The sequence below is a fragment of the Xyrauchen texanus genome, chromosome 48 (genome assembly GCF_025860055.1).
Source record: "Xyrauchen texanus isolate HMW12.3.18 chromosome 48, RBS_HiC_50CHRs, whole genome shotgun sequence".
NCBI classification, from domain to species: Eukaryota; Metazoa; Chordata; class Actinopteri; order Cypriniformes; family Catostomidae; genus Xyrauchen; species Xyrauchen texanus.
This window is the reverse complement of record NC_068323.1, coordinates 17,530,850-17,553,055: the sequence shown is the minus strand read 5'-3', so window position 1 is coordinate 17,553,055 and position 22,206 is coordinate 17,530,850. Positions and strand designations below refer to the sequence as shown.

Sequence of the window (22,206 nt, the reverse complement as noted above, 5' to 3'; positions counted from 1 at the left end):
ATTGCTAACACTGTTATACATTATAGAGAAATACTAAACCGTAATAAAGAGTCTTTAAAATATAATTTTTACAAGCGCGCACATGACAAGCGGTAAAGCGGTAATGATTCCGAATGTGTTGGAAAAACCAGCAAGAGATTTAGTTAATTTATAGAGAGAAATGCACATTTGGGTTGAGCAAACAGACGATGATCTCGGGATCAATGATGGTCACAGTGATCACCAATAGCTGATATTTGGCTCGTTTTCCCATTAATCGATAAAATTATTATTATCATTATTAGACTATCAAATTAATATTACAAATAATTTGCCTGTAGACACAAAGACACTCGTTTGAAGAAACACTCTTTATTATATTATTAAGTACAGATGGCAGAAAAGCCGAAGCCTATATGCGCATATATGACGTGCTGATACAGAGGCGTGCAGTCTCGTGGAACACGCGCATCTAAGGATCTCACACTTTGTTTCTACCTTCCATTTTTTTATGAGTGCTGCAAATGACCTCAGACATCTCAGTTCAGGAGGTGCTTTGAGATCAGCTCACTTCATATCCACAGAGCAGTTTATTGTGAATGCAACTCTGCAGCCTTTAAAATAATAAAAACTATATAGGCCTACAGTAATACAAAAACACGTTCACCTCGAACCATGATTTATATTTGAGTGATTATTATCATTATTATATTTATTATTTTTACATTCATAATTGTTTTTATGTCTTCATTTGTGTAATTAATTTTCCTCCTGCATGTTTAGACGGATTTTTGCCTGACGGTAAATGGAAAGTTGGTATATATAGGCCTATATCACTTTATTATTTATTTATTTGCTTTTTTCGTTTCGTTTGGAGTGCAATTTGAATTTAGAAATGTATTTGATTTAAGTTTTTCGTTTTTTAAATAAAGTAGGCCTATTTAATTTTCAAAATCAATAAAGCAAGACTATTGACTAATCCCTCAGCCCAGAGGTTTCCGATGTAATTGGATATATATTTATTGTGAAGGATAGAACAAAACAAATGTATTCACACACGTTATATATTTTCCTGGATAACGAAATACCCGACGAGTAGAGAATGCACGGATGAAGCTAGATGAGAGAGATGTTCACAACTGTTGTAAAGCAATCTTTCAAAAAGTTGAACATCACATTTTAAATGCACTTGTTTTTTCCAGTTTCATTTGAACTTTAAGTTAAAATAAATACAAAATAAAGTTCAAAGTTTGAAATCAAGGTGTCTTGCTTTATAGGCTTAACGATAACCCTGCTTAATGACAATTATCTCATAGTACCACCTAGCGTCCAACCAGCGGTAATACCGGTGTTCGTCGCTTTCTTGCAGAGCCTTTTTTTCGACCAAAGTAACAGAAAAAGTATAGTTTAGGAACCGGTATCGAAAAATGTTGACCGATACCCAGCCATAGTACCATTAGACAAAATATAAAAATAAATCATAAAAAAAATATATATACGTTTTTATTTTATTTTTATGTATCATATTTGATACATTAGGCTTTGGAAGTCATTATCCTCCTGAGCTCCAGCAATTAATGTTTGCGTTGGACATTTTTTATTTAAGTGTTTCTTAGCCCATACATGCTACAGTGGTAAATCTTGGGGTATTATCAGAGGACTCCCTGGGCTTTTCAGAGATACCAAATATTTGAGAGTTTGGCCATGACAGCTTCCTCTCCTTGGTCTATAAATATGGACTGAAATGTATCACTGGTTAACTCACCACATCTAATACAATATGAATAAAATATCCTTTTTTCAATAAACTATTTTATCATATGTATTTTATGCACCAAACACTATACTGACATTTAAAAAAGGGCAATTTTAAAACTTTTTCCCTGGGTCTCAGAAACTTATGTTAAGATGACATCATTATAGCTTGCAATGTAAAATAATGAAATCTTTATAATGACAGCGCAGGCTGCATATATGAAAATGCACAGAAATATTAGTTCACACTTTAAATATATCTTATAAAAAGTATATGTCAGAATTTTCAAAACTGTAATTTATATTTTTTATTTATTTTTATAGTGGGCATGAATGGACTGTAATAGTGATTGAGAGATATATCTCAAAAGCCTATTTTGTTTGATACATGCCATTTCAACATGTTTTTGCAATAAAATAATATACAAAATTTTAACCAAGCATAAGTTATATTATATATACTAAATTGGAGCAATTGTTAATGAAGCTAACACACATGTTTACATATGCATACACGCTCCAGTCAAAGATTTATAATAACATTCAGCAAATACTCATTTTAAAATATTAGTAACAATATAACATTACTTTTACTTTATTAAAATAAGCTGTCATTTGCACTGAGTGTTTATTTTTATTTTTGTCAACTTATAAATAAAGAGAACATTATATAAGAGGAAGTAGTATTCATTTAAAAAGTATTTATTTCACTTACTAGATTTTCCAGAAATAGGCATTACAATTTGGTTATTTATTATGTTAACTGATTTTTATTGGTTTTCCAGAAAAAAATGACTATATCTACTATTATATTTATCGTGATATGAAATTACTCATAACGTGTTATAAGATTGTTGTCACTATTAGAGTGAGACAGGAGTCGTCTAACCTTGTGTATCATATTTGATACATACGACATTATAGGGTTAATCAGCCTAGCCAATATATCGGTCTGTCACTTGAATACCATGTGGATTTTCTTTGTGTCTCGTCCACAATTAATTTCTCTGTGGCAACCACGCACAACTCACCGAGAGCGAGAACCACATTATGGTGACCACGAGGAGGTTACCCCATGTGACTCTACCCTCCCTAGCAATCGGGCCAATTTGGTTGCTTAGGAGACCTGACTGGAGTCACTCAGCACACCCTGGATTCGAACTTGCGACTCCAGGGGGGTAGTCAGCATCTTTACTAGGTGAGCTACACAGGCCCCCCAATGTGAATTTTATGGTAACATGTGCATGTAAAATGGCTAGAAATAGCATTTTAGCTTTGCGTAAAGCTGACAATATACACAAGGTTTATTTCTATTTCTTCTGCTCCAAACTTACTTCAAACGTACTTCTCTGTCTGCTCGTATGAATGTAACACATCATAAGAAAGTGTTTCAGCGCTGTTCAAATGCACTTTGGATCACATCATTTATATGTATAAATGTTTTCCATCTGAAATGCTAAATATTAAATGAAACAAATAAAATACAAAGTAATCTCTTCAGTAATCAAAATACTTTTTGAATGTATCTGTAATCTAATTACCAATTATTATAATTGTAACTGTAGTGGAATACAGTTATTTACATTTTGTATTTTAAATGCGCAATCCCGTTGAATGTACCCAACTCCCCAACACTGATCCATCATTCCTCAAAACAATGATTGACTGATGAGTTTATAGAGAAAGCTGTTTCTTTTTTGACATTTCTGACCTAATATTGATTGATATTTGATTACTCAAGGATAAGGTGTTGGAGTGATGGCTGCTGGAAATGGGGTCTGTCTAGATTTGATCAAAGATGACTTTTTTTCAAATAGTGATGCTGCTGTTTTTTTCATCAGTAATCTTCTGACTATATTTTGTGATCAGTTGAATGACACTTTGGTGAATTAAAGTACCAATTTAATTTAACTGTGGGGGCCATGGCATCTGTTGCAGGGCTCCCTGTTCTAATCTTTTCTATTTGCAAATGTAATGTTTGGGAGTCTAACATTTATGTTTTCTATTGACACACTAAAGCTGAAGATATAAATAACCATCTTAAGACAAATGCTTTTGTGAAACATCATTATATATATATATAACATCAGTGCCCTTTTTATCCTTCCTTTTTTCTTTTTTACTTTTCAAAACTCTTGTAAAAAACAAACAAAAACAAAGGGCAAAAGTATTACCTATCCATGCCTTTCCCTCAACTTTGCACTATTTATTCATGTTGGTGATGATAACATATCTGGTTTTCCTCAGATTTCAAAAGTCATGGAAATTTCTAGAACGAATACATACTTTTGTATTGTTTTTTCACCGCAGAGAATCAAACTAATAGACTTACTGAGTTTGCAAATTCTAATAGCTCGTCTACGTGGATCATCAGGTGTGAAAACTAAGCCTGGTGCCATGTAGCTTTTCATCTTTGATCTAATTGTGTTGTCCTGTTCAGTCTCCTGTTCACATGTACATCTTGTGCCAAAGCATTCATGATGATCACACTCTCTCTTCCGCACGGTAGCCATGGTAACGAGAGCGATGGGCGCTTAGCAACACGAGAGGAGGAGACGGAGAGCGCGCGAGACACGGCATCATTCAGGAATCGGTCAACAGCCACCGACCTTCATTTCGTCAAGCGCTACTTTAAAATGACTGCTTTGACGGTGAAATGGAACATTAGATCAAATAAATTGTTTTGCTAAATATATCTAAATTAGCGCGATGAAGTTCGTGGTGGTTTTAGTTTCCGCTGGCTTTTTGGCTTTTCTTGGTGCGGTCATCTGCATTATCGCTAGCGTGAATTCACGATCATCGGCCGACGCGCCCCAGACGTTATCAGACAACCACTCGCTCTCGCTGCTTGAGCCGCTCCCGGGATCCATAGCGCACGCCGGCCCACTGGGAGCTCTCCATGGTGCTGAATCCTACGAAGGCGGCGGTTTGGACATCGGCTTGGAGATACCGTCGCTCAACGAGCTCAGGACCGGCGATGTAACAGGCCCTAGCCATTTCACCCTCAACCGACTCATCTGCACCCCTTTTCCTATTGGGGATTGCAAATCGAGGGGTCTGAGACAAGCCGAAGACCTGTTCGCTGACGAAGATGACTGGACCCTCCGCACGACCGCTGAGGAGCTGCGGCAGATTGTCACGCAGCAGAACGATCAGATCTTCATGGACCAGAGGACCATCACGGAGCTCACCGGGAAGCTCACGGAGTGCGAGAACGGCCTGGAGGAGGGGAGTCTCAGTGAGCGGAGTATGGGGGTCTGGGCGGGCAACCGACGCCAAATGGCCGGGGATGATGTGAGCAGCTCGGTTGCGGTGCAGTTGCAGACCGCCCGTGCTGTGGAAGAACTGGAAAGAGCCATTCTTCAACTGAAAGACCGCATAGAGAAGTTGGAGGTTGGTTTGGAGAGAGTGAACAAAACAAACAAACAAACAAACAAACATTATATATATATATATAATGCAATTATGCACTTTAATTTCAGAACAAAATTCTATCAAACTGAATTGTGTCATTTTTAACTGAATTAAAATACATTTAAAATATATATTTGAAATTGAAATGTGTAATTCTTAAAAAAAAATCAGTATTTTCCATTTGTGTGTAAATACTTCAAACTTGAAGTTATAATTGACTAAAGGAATGACAAGAAATCTAAGAATCTTTTATGTTACAATTTTGTTACTACACTTTAGACAAGGATGTAATTAAATGTTAGAGATTTGGTGGGTGGGCCAAATGTAAAAGTTTAAAAATAAATATTGAATGACCACCAATCCAAATCACCATTTCTTAGACTATATTAGATCTGTCCTGAGACAGGTGGGTTTGGCTCTGTTTTGTAGCTCTTTTCACAATATTGTTTCAAAGCAGCTTTAAGGAAAATCATCCTGTAATATCTATAATTTCTTCAGACTCCTCAGAGAATAGCTTCATTGTAAACTTTCATTGAAAATGACGCCTTAAAGTTTTAGTCTCTAGGCCCCACACTGATAACCCTGATAAGTTGACTACTCAATTGATTGAGTAAACTCATTACCTCAATTGAACTGAGTAGTGTCATCTGCAGAACTTGTGTAATTAAATTCACTGAACTAGGTATTCATAACGAATTAACTTAACTATTTTTAAGTAAATGTAACTAGATTCAATTAGACTAAACTCAAATGTCCTATTTACATGTTGTAGTTTCTACTTAATAATTTTAGTTGAATTGACAAATAGTTGGATTATTCCCCATAGCCTCAATTTTGTACTCACTGTTTGAATTATCAACACTTAAAATCTTAAGTATATGGATTTGAAAGTAAGTAACAATAAAAGGAACATAAATATTTAAATTATGAGCCCAGAACATGACATTTCAAGTAATGTTTAATTAAGTCAGTTCGATGTTTCCACTAATGACAACATTTACAGTGCAGTGAGCAAGCCAACGACGACTGTGACAAGGAACAAAAACTCAAACAAATAAACAAACCTTGGGAGAAATCAGACTTCTCTGGCTATACAGCATGAACACAATGCCAGTATTAATTAGCTGTGTGTAATACACGTCATGTATTAATTGCATAGATAAAGTGATATAACTCTTTTGGATGGCTATATTTAAATCTTAAGAATAGTGATGCTCATAGGTATTTTAATAGCTTTGTCCTGCTGAGTGCCTCCTTTCCCCCTTCATCTTGTTCTGAGGCACGTCTCCTAGGTAGAAAAACACATACATAAATTATGAGAGAGGACAGAGAATGGCACAGGTTCTCAGCTTGGTGGAGCATTATCAGCAGGCACACCTGAATTGTAGATATGGTGAAATATACTCTTAATAATGTTTTTGTAACACAAATTGATCTAATTGAGTCAGATACACATGCTGAACAATGAATATATTAGGTTTAATTAGCTGTCTTTCTCAGATGGAGATTGGCCCTCCTGCGATGAACCACACCGAGCATGCTGTGAGCACATTAGGGAGTGTGGTGGTGGCTGAGCCCGACATGCCTGTGGAGGACCTGGAGGGAGAGCTTGATAAGAAGATTAGGCTGTTGGAGAAGGAGAGGAAGAACCTTCAGAAAGAGACCCAGAACCACCATCAGCACATCGACCAGGGAATCATCACCTTGCAAGAGCGGATTGCAGAGCTGGAACAGAGTAAGGATGGCTCCAGTGTTATTATTGTGAATAAAAACTAAAAGAAAACATTTTCATTAACTACAATAAAAATCACATTAGTTTTAGTTTTTGATACTCAGTAAAGTTATGTGTTGGATGTAATCAATTACAAAGTCATTAGTTATTGAAATCAAATACTTTTAGTCAAAAAGGTTTTACATTTACAAATGTTTTGCAAAATGTTTTACAAAACACATTACATTTTATATTCTGGAAATCAGATTACAGTTACTGACTTTCACTTTCATCTTACAGGGTTACATGTTTCTGAAGTAGTATTTAAAACATGAATTATAGGGGGGTCTGGGTAGCTCAGCGAGTATTGACACTGACTACCATCCTTGGAATCGTGAGTTCGAATCCAGGTTGTGCTGAGTGACTCCCGTAAGTCACTCACTCAGTGGTCTCGTAAGCAACCAAATTGGCCGGTTGCTAGGGAGAGTAGAGTCACATGGGGTAACCTCCTCATGGTCACGATTAGTGGTTCTTACGCTCAATGAGGCACGTGGTAAATTGTGCATGGTTCATGGAGAGTAGCATGAGCTTCCACATGCTGTGAGTCTCTGTGGTGTCATGCACAGCGAGCCATGTGATAAGATGTGTGGATTGACTGTTTCAGAAGCGGAGGCAACTGGGACTTGTCCTCTGCCACTGGGATTGAGGTGAATAAACGCGACACTACGAGTACCTACAAAGTAGTGGGAATTGGGCATTCCAAATTGGGGAGAAAATGGAATAAAAAAATTCACCAGTCATGGTTACAGCAGTTTTACTATAGTGAAACCATGGTTAATTTGCATAAGGGCATGTTTTGGGTGGAAACCATGTTTTTTTTTTCTTTTATTTTTACTTAAACAATAGTGTTACCATAGTAATTTCATGTAGTATCCATTTTATTTGACAGAATGGTTGATTTGAAATACTATAGTTAATTACTGTTGTTTATTACCATAGTCTTTAATTACCATGATTTTCCTGTATTATTACTATAGTTTTACCATGGTCCAAATATGGTTACTGTCGTAAAAACCATCGTAAATTCTGTGTTTACTATGTTTTTACTACAATTACCATAGTTTAAAATGGGTGATGTAGTAAAACCAAGAAGGTTTTTTTAAGGAATGGATAAAGCTATTGCGAGGAGTGCAAAATTGCGAAGGGAAAGCAAATGATTGCAAGGGAATCCAAAACTGTTTATGAGTGAACGCAAAAGTGTTGCAAGGCACCGTATAACTATTTCAGAAAATAAATTCCCTCCCTGTCCTCTAAGGGGCTCCATACTTTCCAGAGTATGCTGTAATGGAAAAAGCTTTTGAAACGTAAAATTCTAGTGTGAGAGAGAGATGTAAACATACCGAGAAATCACTGCATTTCAAAACGAAAGCATATTAGTGTGGACGTGGCCTAAATTGAAAGGAGAGATTGGACTGACAAATAAAAAAATAAATAAAAACAAATAAAATAGAAATAAAATTAAATTCTTAGTTAGAAATACCCTGGAAGGAAGATGGGTCAAACTTAGGGGAAAAGTGGATGAAATGGTTTAGCAGATGTAAGCCTGATTCTCTCGACACATGTTTAGTGTCCAGTACTGGATTAAGGCACCATGCCAAAATAGTTTCTCTGGATAAAAAGTTTCTTGGACATGGCTTTGAAATGTATTTATTTTTTTAATTATTGATTTATTTCTCACTTAAAGGTCTTACAGATTACAGTTACCCACAAGGGTATAAAATTTCCTTCACTGTGCGAACTAACTACATGTATGGGCTAGTCCGGCGGAATATTCCCGAGATGTATGCCTTCACTGCATGTTTATGGCTCAAGCCTGCTGAGAATGGAATTGGAACACCATTTTCCTATGCGGTGCCAGAACAACCAAATGAAGTTGTTCTACTTCAGGGCATTCATAACCCTGCAGAACTACTCATCAATGATAAGGTAAGACCCGCTACACCTCAAATGACTGCTTTCAGGGAGAAATTGCACATTTTTGACAGGATATTTGATTATCGATTGCCATTAAACAAATTTTTTTGCTCATTTCCAGGTGGCACAGTTGCCCCTTTCTTTGCCCCAGGGCATCTGGCAGCATATTTGTATTAGCTGGACTCTACGGGATGGGGTTTGGAAAGCATATCAGGGTGGCAAGCTGAGAGGACGGGGCGAAGGGCTTTCAGCATGGCACCCAATCAAATCTGGGGGCATGCTAGTGCTGGGACAAGAACAGGTGTGTAAGACAGTGAATGCTGGAAGAGTCTGAATATTAAACATTGTGTTTGTCCATGTGTAACCCTCCTACTCTCCATGGCTCTGCTGCAGGACACCCTTGGTGGGCGGTTTGATGCATCCCAGGCTCTGGTCGGGGAGCTGTCATTATTTAACCTGTGGGATCGTGTTCTATCGCCTACGGAGGTGGCCGCTCTTGCAGCTTGTGCAGAATCTCCAAAGCTGGGAAACGTGGTGCCCTGGACAGACAGAGATGTGGATGTGTTTGGTGGGGCCGTCAAGGACCCTGTGGACCCCTGCGTTCACAGCTCCAATCCCCGGCAGTGAGCGGGGTCATGGGTCGATACCATTATTTTTAGGGGCGGGGCATAAAATGAGACAAAAAGAGGCTTGAAATACTAAAAGACAAAGAGATAACAATTGTATCATGGTTCCAGTATTTGTATTGAATGTATTTACCTTTGAACTGTGATTCAGCAGGGATCTATAGAGCAGCTGCAGAAAGATTTAAGGCCTGTATTCGACTTGTGTTCTTTCACGCCCCTCTTCCCAACACATTATTGCACTGTGGTCCTTTCAGATATACTATAGAGAACGTTTTTAATAAGACGGCTGTAGATCATTCTCGCAGCAATTGTCTATGCGCTTTATTCGTGTAAAGTGGAGTTTTGCTTTATTGTTTGTTTTATCTGTCCTTTGAGTCATTTCTATAGTCTAAACGCAACTTGAACTATTCAACATCTTAAAGTCAACATGAAATCAAAATGATCCCATTATAATTAATTTAATTATACATTCCTGGTCTAAGAAGGATTTATCAGCACATGATTTTCCAAACAAACAAATGTTTCCTCAGTAATCACAAATGTAATTACTTGCTCTGCCTCTGAAACAACTTTCCTACTCAGCTGACAAATACAGACAAATACACGATTTAAAATCCATTAAATTCCTGATGAATAAAATAAAGTTGCTCCTTAAATTTTTGCTCATCAAAATCCTGCGTCAAATTACAGATGTAAAATGGGTTGCAGATGCCAGTTAATGTTGACTTTAAGTTTACTGTCATGTTTCTTAATGTCACATTAAACCGTGGCAAAATAGTTGGGCTATTACACCTTTGTATTAAAATTGTATGGTAATAACCAATAAACCACTGCAAGCCTGCCGGCGATTTTTGTGTGATAAAAAAAAAGAAAATTTGACCCCCCCAAAAAACTGAACTTAGAACTCAACCCCCCAAAAACTCAACAAAAACAAAAACCTTTTTTTTTATTTATTGTGATTTCTTATTTTAATTATTTTTTATTTTGAATTCATTGAGCAGAAAAACAAAAACATTTCTGTGAGAAGTGTTTTAGAAAGTAACTAAAAGTAATTAGTAACGGAATTACTTTTTCGATAAAGTAAACAGTAAAGTAATCTGTAATTTGTTAGTGGATTGTTTTTTTTACCATCACAGTTCTTTACACAGTGTATCATCACAGACTTTGTTTCAAAAGACAAATTCAGCAAGAATCCAAAGCCTTTGTTTCTTTTTATAAAAAAAAGTTAATTTAAGCATCTGAGTAACTTAAACTACACACAAATGTGAAGATGATCGCCATCATTAAACGAGTATGATGTGCTGCACGCATTGAAAATATGAATGCAAAACAATGTTTAAATACAGAATCTTTCAGCATCTTGTCATGTTACCATTGCGTTGCACCTAGTTCTCCCCCTCCTTGCCCGTCACAAAGAAAGCATTGGAAAGTGCCGGCCCATTTATTTGATTCTAGCTTTTGGTCAATGATCAGCTGTGATGTCATGTCAGTGTAGTGCTTCTTTATATTTGCACCACCAAGGATCTATGATGATATTGTGAAAATGTGGATGAAACAATTATAATAGTGAAGGAAATGAATACTGGAGTGCATTGTCTTTATTAATGTGTATTTACATTGTGCTGGTGGGAGGGGATTTAAAACAGAAAGAGATGACTGATTAATCAGTGGATTAATAGGTTTAATGAAACTCTTGACAGGATGTCGGGCCTTGCAACAGAATTTAACAGATTCAGCACAGTTAACAACAAAAGTCTTTTCAACACCCTCCTTTAGATTAAGTTTCTACTGGTCACAGTGATTTTTTTTTCTGATGTATTTATTATTCCAATTTTTTTTCTTCTTCTTTATATTGTTGTTATAAGTTAGTTAAATTATTAGTACAGTATTTAATAAACAAGCCCTAAAATAATAATACATAAGAAGAAGAACAACAACAATATATTTATTTGTTTTCAGATTTATTTATTTATAAATGTATTTATGCAATAATAATAATAATGCACTTATGTAGTAATAATGATAATAATAATATGTTTATTTGTCATCAGATGGATTTATTTATATATTTGTTTATTAAGCAATACATTTATATTTTTTGTTTTGTTTTTAGTTTTATTAGCAGTATTTATCTATGCAATAATAATAATGTTAATCATGTTATTATAATAATAATGTGCTTATTTGTTTTTATATTTATTTAAGTATTTAAATAAATATTTATTTATTTATTTAGATATTTCTTTAGACACATATTCTGATTTTGGACTTGGATTTACATCCTGACAGCCTTTCTTGTCCCCCTCCATACAGTCTCTGTCTTTGCAAATACGCTCTGAAGATTTACAGTTGAATTAAGTCAGGTTTAAGTCATTAAAACAAATGTATTTAACAACTCATACAGATTGTTTCACTTTTAATTGACTATATCACAATTCAGTGGGTCAGAAGTTAACTGTGCCTTTAAGCAGCTTGGAAAATTCCAGAAAATTATATAAAGCCTTTAGACAAGTAGTCAATTAACTTCTGATAGGAGGTGTACTGAATTGGAGGTGTACCTGTGGATGTATTTATGGCCTACCTTCAAACTCAGGGCCTCTTTGCTTGACATCAAGGGAAATTCAAAAGAAATCAGCCAAGACCTCAGAAAAAACATTGTGGACCTCCACAAGTCTGGTTCATCCTTGGGAGCAATTTCCAAACACCTGAAGGTACCACGTTCATCTGTACAAACAATAGCACGCGAGTATATACACCATGGGACCATGCAGCCATCATACCACTCTGGAAGGAGACGCATTCTGTCTCCTAGAGATGAGTGAATTTTGGTGTGAAAAGTGAAAATCAATCCAAGAACAATAGCAAAGGACCTTGTGAAGATACTGGAGGAAACAGGCAGACAAGGATCTATATCCACAGTAAAACAAGTCTTATATCGACATAACCTGAAAGGCTGCTCAGCAAGAAAGAAGCCACTGCTCCAAAACTGTCATGAAACAGCCAGACTACAGTTTGCAAGTGCACATGGGGACAAAGATATGACTTTTTCGAGAAATGTCCTCTGGTCTAATGAAACAAAAATAGAACTATGTTTGGCCATAATGACCATCATTATGTTTGGAGGAAAAAGGATGAGGCTTGCAAGCTGAAGAACACCGTAACAACTGTGAAGCATGGGGGTGGCAGCATCATGTTGTGTGGGTGCTTTGCTGCAGAAGGGACTGGTGCACTTCACAAAAAAGATGATATCATGAGGAAGGAAAATTATTTGGATATACTGAAGCAGCATCTTAAAACATCAGCTAGAAAGTTAAAACTCATCACAAATGGGTCTTACAAATGGACAATGACCCCACACATACCTCCAAAGTTGTGGAAAAATGGCTTAAGGACAACAAAGGTAAGGTATTGGAGTGGCCATCACAAAGCCCTGTCCTCAAGAAATAAAAACTGAAATTAATCATTATCTCTACTATTATTCTGACATTTCACTTTTTCTGATTAACTATTTTTTATTGATTCATATATTAAACAGAGAAAAACAATATATATATATATATATATTTACACAGATTCAATATTTTATATTTTACTCCTGAAATGGGGGCGCACCAGCCGACCTCCATCCTCTTAAAATTATCTGTCTGGCGATCATGACACTGGTTAGGACCCAGTTCTTTATGTGTCTATTCTCTACATCGATGACCGCCCCTTCACCCAAAAAACAGAGTATGGGGCAAGTGCCCAATAAGTCACACACAAAACTCTGAACCTTCAACCAAAAGACAAGAGTTAGACAGAGAAGTAAGTTTGAAGTAAGTTTGGAGCACAAGAAATAGAAATAAACCTTGTGTAAACTGTCATATGAACATTTAGCTTTATGCTAAGCTAAAATGCTATTTCTAGCTATTTTACATGCAACTGGTACCAAACACAATCATATTTTTTTTATCAAGAAAATCCACATTAGATCATATTTTTTTAGATAGTAAAACCTTTGATATTAGGGCAAAAATTCTTGATGAGAATCATTGTATTGTTTTTTTTTTCAGTAAAAATATAAAAAAATCCTTAAAACAAGATCAATTTGCTTCATCTTGTTTTAAAAGCAACACTGCAAAAGATGTTGTCTTTTTAGAGAATTTATTTTTAACGTGTATTTTGTCTTACTGTACTGGCAGATCATTTGAAGTTAAAACAAGTGAAAAATCTACCAGTGCTGAAGTAATCCAAAGTAATTAGATTACGTTACTGAAAAGGAGTAATCTAACAGTATACATTATAAATGACATTTTACAGCACATATTCTATAATATGAAGTGGAATACATTTTAAAAGTAACCCTCCCAACCCTGAACATGACATAATCTACAATGGCTGCCTTTCCCCTAAATCATCTATTCCACACATTCATAAAGTGACAATTGAAAATAGTTTACTTTTTCTTTTTTTTTTTTAAGGTACGAACCTTCTGTAAGTGTCATTTTGTTCAATGCTTTTTATACCCAGAGCACATCCACCCACTAGAATAAATTTTGAAATCACAGTTTCCTATCTATTGCAAGCCACATTTCTCTATTTTTCCTCTCCTCTCTTCTAAAGGCACAATTCTTCAACTACCATTTTATTCTTGCTCCAAAGAGATGTTATAATATCCTCAAATTACAAACATATTATACATACTGCATATTGTATGTATAAAATAAATAAGAAACCATAGAAGTGTTTAGTTTACATCTCAATTAACACAGAGCTGCAGTGCTGACCAGTCTAAGTTCCATGTATCAGTTATTTGGGGCAGAGAAGAAATCACCCACTGGGCACAGATGTAGTTGAAGCAAAATGCCTCTGAAGCTGCTGTTTATTTAGATTGCAGGATTCATCCTGTTCAGACATCTGTGCTCATCAAAATACTAAGCTTAAAGGAGTAGGTCACCCAAAAATAAAATCCTGTCATCATTTACTCACACTCATGTCATTACATGAATGATTTTATTTATATTTTTAAGACTATTCACATTGCTGTTTTCCTTAAAAAGCAAACAAATAGTGACCAGGGGCTGTCAAAATCCAAAAGGGACAATAAATGCACCATCAAGGACCATGTTGGAAATAAGTGTTTACACTTTCACATGTTATCCTTTGGATTATGTTGTCGGTCAAATCCAAAATAAATCAAATCAAAAGTCCCATAAAATCCATAGCCCATATAATATGTGCTCTATATTCCATACTAATCCAAACCTTCAGGTTTCTGGTTAGTTTTTCAAGAAGATCTTTGGGTTCAGGTCAGGTTTGGGTTTGCAATGAATGAAAAACAACGCAAGCAAACAGAAGAGTTAGAGGCTGTTAACACCGAATGTGTTTTTGTGTGCTTCTGCACTGTTTTTTTTTGTTTGAATATACACAAGCAAGTATATATATTTTCTCTGTTCCTCACACAAAGCTATCTTATGGCTTCCAAACACTTGAAAAACAGTGCATAAATTGTATGGATTATTTTAATTATTTCATTTTTTGTTTTTGGAACTTAACAACGCCTGTCACCATTCACTTTCATTGTATGGAAAATAACATCAAGAACATTTTTCCTTGTATCTCCTTTTGTGTTCCGTGGAAGAATTATTATATTTTTTTTATTATTAAACTACTCTTTTAAAAACAATAGAAAGACATCAACTTTTGCAATTAACGATGTTTAGTTCACCTTCTCGAATTTTGGTTACACATAACTCGCCTTGACATATCTTATCTTACATACGTCAAATATAAATGTTCTAAAGTCACCTTTTCCAGGATACACAAGGGAAGCGACCAGAGTTTCAGCAGGACCGAATGAATGACGGACACTCCCTCCTACCAATCACGGCAAATGCACGACGATGAGGGGCGGGGCTGTGCACACAGCTATCACGTAGGAGTGGCTAGCATCGGTTGCCATGGTCGACATGTCTCCTTAGCGACGTCGGTTTAAGTCCATCGAACTTCAGAGTTCTTTCATTACGGTAAGTAAATGTTTAATTACATTTCCAGATTTAGTTTTTATGTAGCGTTCTAAAACTAGGTCATGAAAACACTTTAATGGAAACCGGACATAGCGACCTAGCCAACAGGGTTAGCTAAGAATGCTAGCAAGCTAGCTGTTGTTTGCTTTTCGAAACAAAGCTAATATTATCTTTATAAGTGTGCAGAACTTTATATGTAGTATTATATTTTATATACACAGTTGAAGTCAGAAATGTACATACACCTTAGCCAAATACATTTAAACTCAGTTTTTCACAATTCCTGGCATTTAATCTTACAAAACGTTCCCTGTCTTAGGTCAGTTAGGATCAGTACTTTATTTTAAGAATGTGAAATGTCAGAACAATAGTAGAGAAAATTATTTATTTCAGCTTTTATTTATTTCATCACATTCACAGTGGGTCAGAAGTTTACATACACTTTGTTAGTATTTGGTAGCATTGCCTTTAAATTGTTTAACTTGGGTCAAACTTTTTGGGTAGCCTTCCACAAGTTTCTCAAAATACGTTGCTGTAATTTTGGCCCATTCCTCCAGACAGAACTGGTGTAACTGAACCTGGATTTTAGGCCTCCTTGCTAGCACAAACCTTTTCATTTCTGCCCACAAATTGAGGACAGGGCTTTATGATGGCCACTCCAATACCTTGACTTTGTTGTCCTTAAGCCATTTTGCCACAACTTTGGAGGTATGTGTGGGGTCATTGTCCATTTGGAAGTACCATTTGCGACCAAGCTTTAACTTCATGGCTGATTTCTTGAGATGTTGCTTCATTATATCCACATAATTTTCCTTGTGATGCCATCGATTTTGTGAAGTGCACCAGTCCCTCCTGCAGCAAAGCACCCACACAACATGATGCTGCCACCCACATGCTTCACAGTTGTTACGGTGTTCTTCAGCTTGCAAGCCTCATCCTTTTTCCTCCAAACATAATGATGGTCATTATGGCCAAACAGTTCCATTTTTGTTTCATCACACCAGAGGAAATGTCTCAAAAAAGTAATATCTTTATACCATGTGCACTTGCAAACTGTAGTCTGGCTGTTTCATGACAGTTTTGGAGCAGTGTCTTCTTCCTTGCTGAGCAGCCTTTCAGGTTATGTCGATATACGACTTGTTTTAATGTGGATATAGATACTTGTCTGCCTGTTTCCTCCAGCTTCTTCACAAGGTCCTTTGCTGTTGTTCTGGGATTGATTTACATTACATTTACATTTATTCATTTGGCAGACGCTTTTATCCAAAGCGACTTACAAAAGAGGAAGAACATCAGCGAATCATCTTAGGGAGACAGTGGTACAAAAAGTGCCATATTACAAAGTTTCACTATCATCATAATAGTATACAAATTTTGCACTTTTGCACTTTTTCCACCAAACTACATCCATCTCTCATATATATATATATATATATATATATATATATATAAACTATAGCCATCTACTTGGCTAAACAGATCCTTATAAGTATTATGCTCATTTTAGTTGAGCAATAATTACATTGAAACTGTTGTTTGTTCACTGTTAACTAGCTAATGATCTATCTGCCACAGTTTCATAAGCCCTAGAAATATTTCGCTTGGATGCAATAGATATAAATTATGACCTATTATTTGAAACTTTCATATCTGTCCTTATTTCTTCCTCCAGAGCAGATTATCATGGCAGAGACCGCTAACAACAAGAAAGATGAGGCAGACTTCAAGAGACTGCACAGCTTCCCTCTCATACGGGTAAAACCCGGCCTTTCTGGTGCATGAGTGGATTTGACTCTTCACTGCACACTAAAAAGTGGGCTTTAAATGGCATCTTGTAAAATGCTATCAGTGTTGTGTTCACCAGACTCTTGTAAGGAAAGCAAAGACATGCATTAAAGGAATAGTTTGCCCAAATATGAAAATTCTCTCATCATTTACTCACTCTCATGACATCCCAGAAGTTTATGACTTTCTTTCTTCTGCGGTACAAAAAAGAAGATTTTTAGAAGAATATTTCAGCTCTGTAGGTCCATACAATGCAAGTGAATGGTGATCAAAAGCACATTAAAATTCTATTCACACCAAGTAAGTTTTGTTTCCCGGTGCGAATGATCATTCCGAACAAGTTTTTGACTAGGAAGAATGTATTCCAATGGCGCTGTCCACATCGGGTCTGACAAATCATCTGCCGACAATCCAATATATTAATTTTTTTCTTCAGACTGTGTTGAAAACTGACTGCAGCTGCTCAATCCAGCGCTAATCAACTTTAATAATAATAATAAAAAAAAACAACATTGGACGTGCAGCTGATACACACCCCTGAAAAATTAATAATTGTAGGTCATGTATCCTTTGAACTTCAAACCCAAATCAATACCCAAACCAAAATCAGACCCAGTCTGATTTTGAAAGTCTGAATGTTCATACTGTAAATGTACTCGTTTCATGCACAATTCAATGCAAATATGCAATAAATAAACAATATAGATGCTGCACGGACATTTTTTATCTTTTTTAGAACATTTATGTACTGTGCTGACACCTCATATTTTTAAATATACCTGGTTTTCTTGAACATTATTAATATGTGTATCACTGTACCTGTTATATTTATGCGACAGTGCTCTTTAGTAATCTCAATCATTTAAAAAAAACAGATTCTAGATTTCTTAAAATGCATAAAAAAAAATGGCATAACTTTGAAACGGATATGCCAAATCTGGTAAATAAATGCCTTAACAGCATTAAATATATTAATCTTATGCATTGACAGCTGAATAAGGTCTGAGCTGGTAAACAATATGAATCTACTACCGTCTACTTTACAGGGGTGAAATTATTTTTCATTTTATCCATCACAATCTCAGTGTAAATAGACCTTTTGCCGGCAGTTCGTCTTGCAAATTCATCACGATTTTGGTGTGAATAGGCCTTAAAGCAGCATATAAGTAATCCATACGACTCCAGTGGTTAAATCTATATCTTGAAGCACTTTTGATATGTGTTGGTGAGAAAAAGATTAGTCCTTTTTTACTATAACTCTCCACTTTCAATTTCACATAAATTTTTTTTTGGGCGATTTGCATACTTTGTGCATACCTCCACCCACTGGTAAGGGCTGAAAGGTGAAGATTTAATGTAAAAAATGTACTTAAATATTGATGTTTCTCACCCACATCTTTCATATCACTTTTGAAGACATGTATTTAAACACTTGAGTCATATGTATTACTTTTGTGCTGCCTTTATGTACTTTATAGAGCTTCAAATTTCTGGTTACCATTCATTTGCATTGTATGGACCTACAGAGCTGATATATTTTCCAAAAATATTTGTGTTCTGGAGAAGAAAATCATACACATCTGGGATGGCATGAGAGTGAGTAAATGATGAGAGAATTTACAAACCCTTAAAACAAACTGCCTGCTTTTTACTCCCCACAGCATACAGACATGTCTGAAGAGATGAGAGTAGAGACCATGGAGCTCTGTGTTACTGCCTGTGAGAAGTTTGCCTCTAACAATGAGGTATGTGTGAGTGCAGTGGGTGGTTTTCTAACTGCATTCTCTCAGTTTTAAAGAGATAACATAAAAAATGCTCATCATTTACAACCCCATGTTGTTCCGAACCTGTATGACTATCTTTCTTCAGTGCAACACAGAAGGAGATGCAAGGCAGAATTGTAGGAACTTTAATTTCATTGCATCACTTTTTTTCTTCAAAACAAAACAAAAATTCACACTCTCATTTGTTTAAAAAATGTGCATACTTATAAGGGTTGTGCAAAACTACCAATATTCTTAATCGTCTAGTCGGTCCATTGATTGAATGTGTAGTCCACTAGTTGGTGTTTAGGATAATAATGTATAATTAGCCTCTGTTATGTTCATGTGACCCCGATCAAACACATTTCAGAGGAATATACAGATGCTGAGCGCAGCACTTCAACATGGTAACTAACATATATTCACCAAATATATAGGCTAAATAACTTTAACATCCTATTGCACAAAACTATCAAAGTAAGAAATAAGAAAGGCTCCAATTCTGAGCAGCACAAAGCCACATATATGCATCCTGAATGCAGAATGGCACGCTTCAATGTAACCAATGCACTTGGGAGTCTCAGGATGATCCTTACAGCAAATTCAAAAGTGCAAAACTGCAAGATAATAATGCGGGTGCACATCTAGTTCATGACATCAAGCAGTTTAAACCTTTTTTAAACTATTTATTTAAGCTTGTCAGACAGAATCAGCTAAAGACTTTAATCTCTCCAAAGCACCTCATAAATTCAGGAACAATTCTCACAGCAGAGTATTTAAAGTTCAAATTCTCGGATCATTTGCTCATCCTCATGCCGTCCCAGATGTGTATGTCTTTCTTACATATGCTGAACACAAATTAAGGTTTTTAGAAGAATATCTCCGCTCTTTCGGTCCATACAATGCAAGCGAATGGATTCCAACATTTTTAAGCTCCAAAATCCACATAAGGGCAACATAAATGTAATCCAGACGACTCTGGTGGTTAAATCCATGTCTTCAGAAGTGATATGATTGGATTGGGTGAGAAACAGATCCATTTTTAAGTCCTTTCTCCATCATTTTCACTTTCTTCTGTTTTTGGTGATTCAAATTTGTCATGCTTATCTTCCCTTACTGGGCAAGGAGGAGAATTTATGATAAATACATTTTATCTGTTTACCCACAGCTATCATATAGTGTCTGAACACATGGATTTATGCACTTTTTGGAGCTTTAAAATTCTGGTCACCATTTACTTGCATTGTAAGGACCTATAGAGCTGAAATATTCTTCTAAAAATCTTAATTTGTGTTCAGCAGAGGAATTAAAATCATACACATCTGGGATGCCAGGAGAGTGAGTAAATCATGAGAGAAGTTTCATTTTAAGGTAATCTATCCCTTTAACATCCGTCAATGATCATCTTGTACTGTATTGTTGATGGGATGCTTTGATTTCTGAAATAGCAGCGGTGCATACATTGGCAACTTGTCAGTTGTTGGACAGCTAGTTCAACATCCCTAAGTCTTACAGTATCCAGCAGTGTCAAAAGTCTTTCTTTCTCAACAGAGTGCTGCTAAAATGATAAAGGAGTTGATGGATAAGAGGTTTGGAAGCTCTTGGCATGTTGTGATCGGAGAGGGCTTTGGTTTCGAGGTTACCCACGAAGTGAAGAACCTGCTTTACATGTTCTTCGGAGGAAGTTTAGCGGTCTGCGTGTGGAAGTGTTCATAGCCCACAGCTACCCACAAATACACAAAGACCGTCTGGCACGCACACATACTGTTACAGAGCAAAAACAACTTGCAAATTCAAATCTCATGGTTGCCATGTGCTTTCTGGCATCATATCCATTCATAATGGTGCTGCACATTTGTTTGTCTGTAAATTCAATGCTGAACGGGGTTTATCATTTCTTACAGTTTATTTTGAAAGTGGCATTTCATGTTTTCCTCTCCCTTTAACAGTTCTCTCAAAGCTGCCGTGCCATCTGTGTAATTTATTGTCCTTCTTTCTCCATCTGCCTATTTCTCACCACATCTCTGTCTTTATCTGTCCTTTCTTTCCCTATCTCCTCTTTGAATAATTTGTTTTCTGATTGATAATGTATTTTTATAAGACAAATTGCTATTTTTTAATTAAAATGTGAATACATGCAATCTGTTTTTTAAACCTTCAGATATTTATAGACTGTGGTTGTACATTTTATACAGCTGTAATGTTATTTGTATTTGATTGAAATTACTATTACGACATTGTCTTGTGTAATAAAACCCTGTTACCCCTATAGCCTTGTTTGCATATTAACATGTTTCCTGCAGCATTAACAGTAGTAATATGGTAACCTGCGGTCGAAGCTGTCTAAAACACATTCTGTGTCTGGCTAGTTAATAGATTTAATGTGATAAAGTGATGGGAGATACTGTATGTTGAGAAGTAGATGTAGTGTTAGAGAGCAGCCTGTGCGTGTGTTCTCAAAGAGGAATGTTTTATTGACTGATAATTGCACAAGGGAGTGTAGAAATCTGGCTTGGAGCATCTGTTTACTTGGACACACACACTGACCTGCTGTCAGGTTACTGTGCTCTTCGTGTCATAAACACACATTTACCTTTCTTTGCTCCTTGTTGATCTTATTTTTGAAATATTCCCAACTGCCTCATAAGGACATTTTCCACATTGGACTTAAAGTAACAGTTCACCTAAAACTAAAAATGATGTCATTTCTTTACTGACCCTCATGCTGTTTTAACACAAAAGGAGAAGTTTCGCAGAATGTCCTGGTTGTTCTTTTCCATACAATGACTATGAATGGGGACAGGGGTGGTCAAGCTCCAAAAATGTCTAAAGCACCCTAAAAGTACTCCACATTTGACTTTCGCACTATTTCAGAGACAGTTTAGTAGAAACGGACCACTGCTACTCAAATTAATGGGAGAAATTGGAAAGGGCAATGGATGTAGAAAAGGAAGTCCTGCCTTACAGGTATGCAAGCCAATCACCTTTCAGATAGAGACATTGCCTGTCAGTCAACTCGAGAATGGGTATTCACATTAGCTGAACCAGTATGCGAAAAATAGCGCTTTTTAGTGTGATCAGAGCTGAGTTCTTTGATCGTAATCTTGACCAACCGTTTTTCGAGCTGTAGTTTTATGCCACCTTTGCACATTGAAATTAGCTGCCCAGCTTGCCCGGTAGCATTCCAATGATGG

At 36.2% G+C, this 22,206-nt stretch overlaps 2 protein-coding genes across 3 annotated transcripts; both read left to right on the top strand.

The window, feature by feature from the left end:
* Positions 1 to 4,315: 4,315 nt before the first annotated feature.
* LOC127639919 (neuronal pentraxin receptor-like) lies at positions 4,316 to 11,070 on the top strand. The gene is made up of 5 exons (XM_052122254.1): positions 4,316 to 5,127; positions 6,649 to 6,883; positions 8,604 to 8,845; positions 8,955 to 9,134; positions 9,227 to 11,070. Exons 1-5 carry the CDS (start codon positions 4,444 to 4,446, stop codon positions 9,458 to 9,460), a joined length of 1,575 nt encoding a protein of 524 aa, XP_051978214.1. The 5' UTR covers positions 4,316 to 4,443; the 3' UTR covers positions 9,461 to 11,070.
* Positions 11,071 to 15,355: 4,285 nt separating this feature from the next.
* Positions 15,356 to 21,273, top strand: LOC127639784 (dynein axonemal light chain 4-like). Of its 2 annotated transcripts, none has more exons than XM_052122000.1 (4): positions 15,356 to 15,464; positions 17,137 to 17,219; positions 18,911 to 18,994; positions 20,564 to 21,273. In XM_052122000.1, the coding sequence occupies exons 2-4, from the start codon at positions 17,148 to 17,150 to the stop codon at positions 20,726 to 20,728; spliced, it is 321 nt and encodes a 106-aa protein (XP_051977960.1). In that variant the 5' UTR covers positions 15,356 to 15,464; positions 17,137 to 17,147; the 3' UTR covers positions 20,729 to 21,273. The 2 variants fall into 2 exon arrangements, with proteins under 2 accessions (XP_051977960.1, XP_051977961.1); XM_052122001.1 differs by having other exon boundaries at positions 15,384 to 15,464; positions 17,142 to 17,219.
* The last annotated feature ends 933 nt before the right edge of the window (positions 21,274 to 22,206 follow it).

Excerpts from the sequence above, each read along its gene's own strand:
- LOC127639919 (XM_052122254.1), top strand. The coding sequence starts at position 4,444 with ATGAAGTTCGTGGTGGTTTTAGTTTCCGCTGGCTTTTTGGCTTTTCTT. Across the intron at positions 6,884-8,603 it reads GATTGCAGAGCTGGAACAGA|GTCTTACAGATTACAGTTAC; the intron begins GTAAGGATGGCT and ends TCTCACTTAAAG. Across the intron at positions 9,135-9,226 it reads TAGTGCTGGGACAAGAACAG|GACACCCTTGGTGGGCGGTT; the intron begins GTGTGTAAGACA and ends GCTCTGCTGCAG.
- LOC127639784 (XM_052122000.1), top strand. The coding sequence starts at position 17,148 with ATGGCAGAGACCGCTAACAACAAGAAAGATGAGGCAGACTTCAAGAGA. Across the intron at positions 17,220-18,910 it reads ACAGCTTCCCTCTCATACGG|CATACAGACATGTCTGAAGA; the intron begins GTAAAACCCGGC and ends TACTCCCCACAG. Across the intron at positions 18,995-20,563 it reads AGTTTGCCTCTAACAATGAG|AGTGCTGCTAAAATGATAAA; the intron begins GTATGTGTGAGT and ends CTTTCTCAACAG.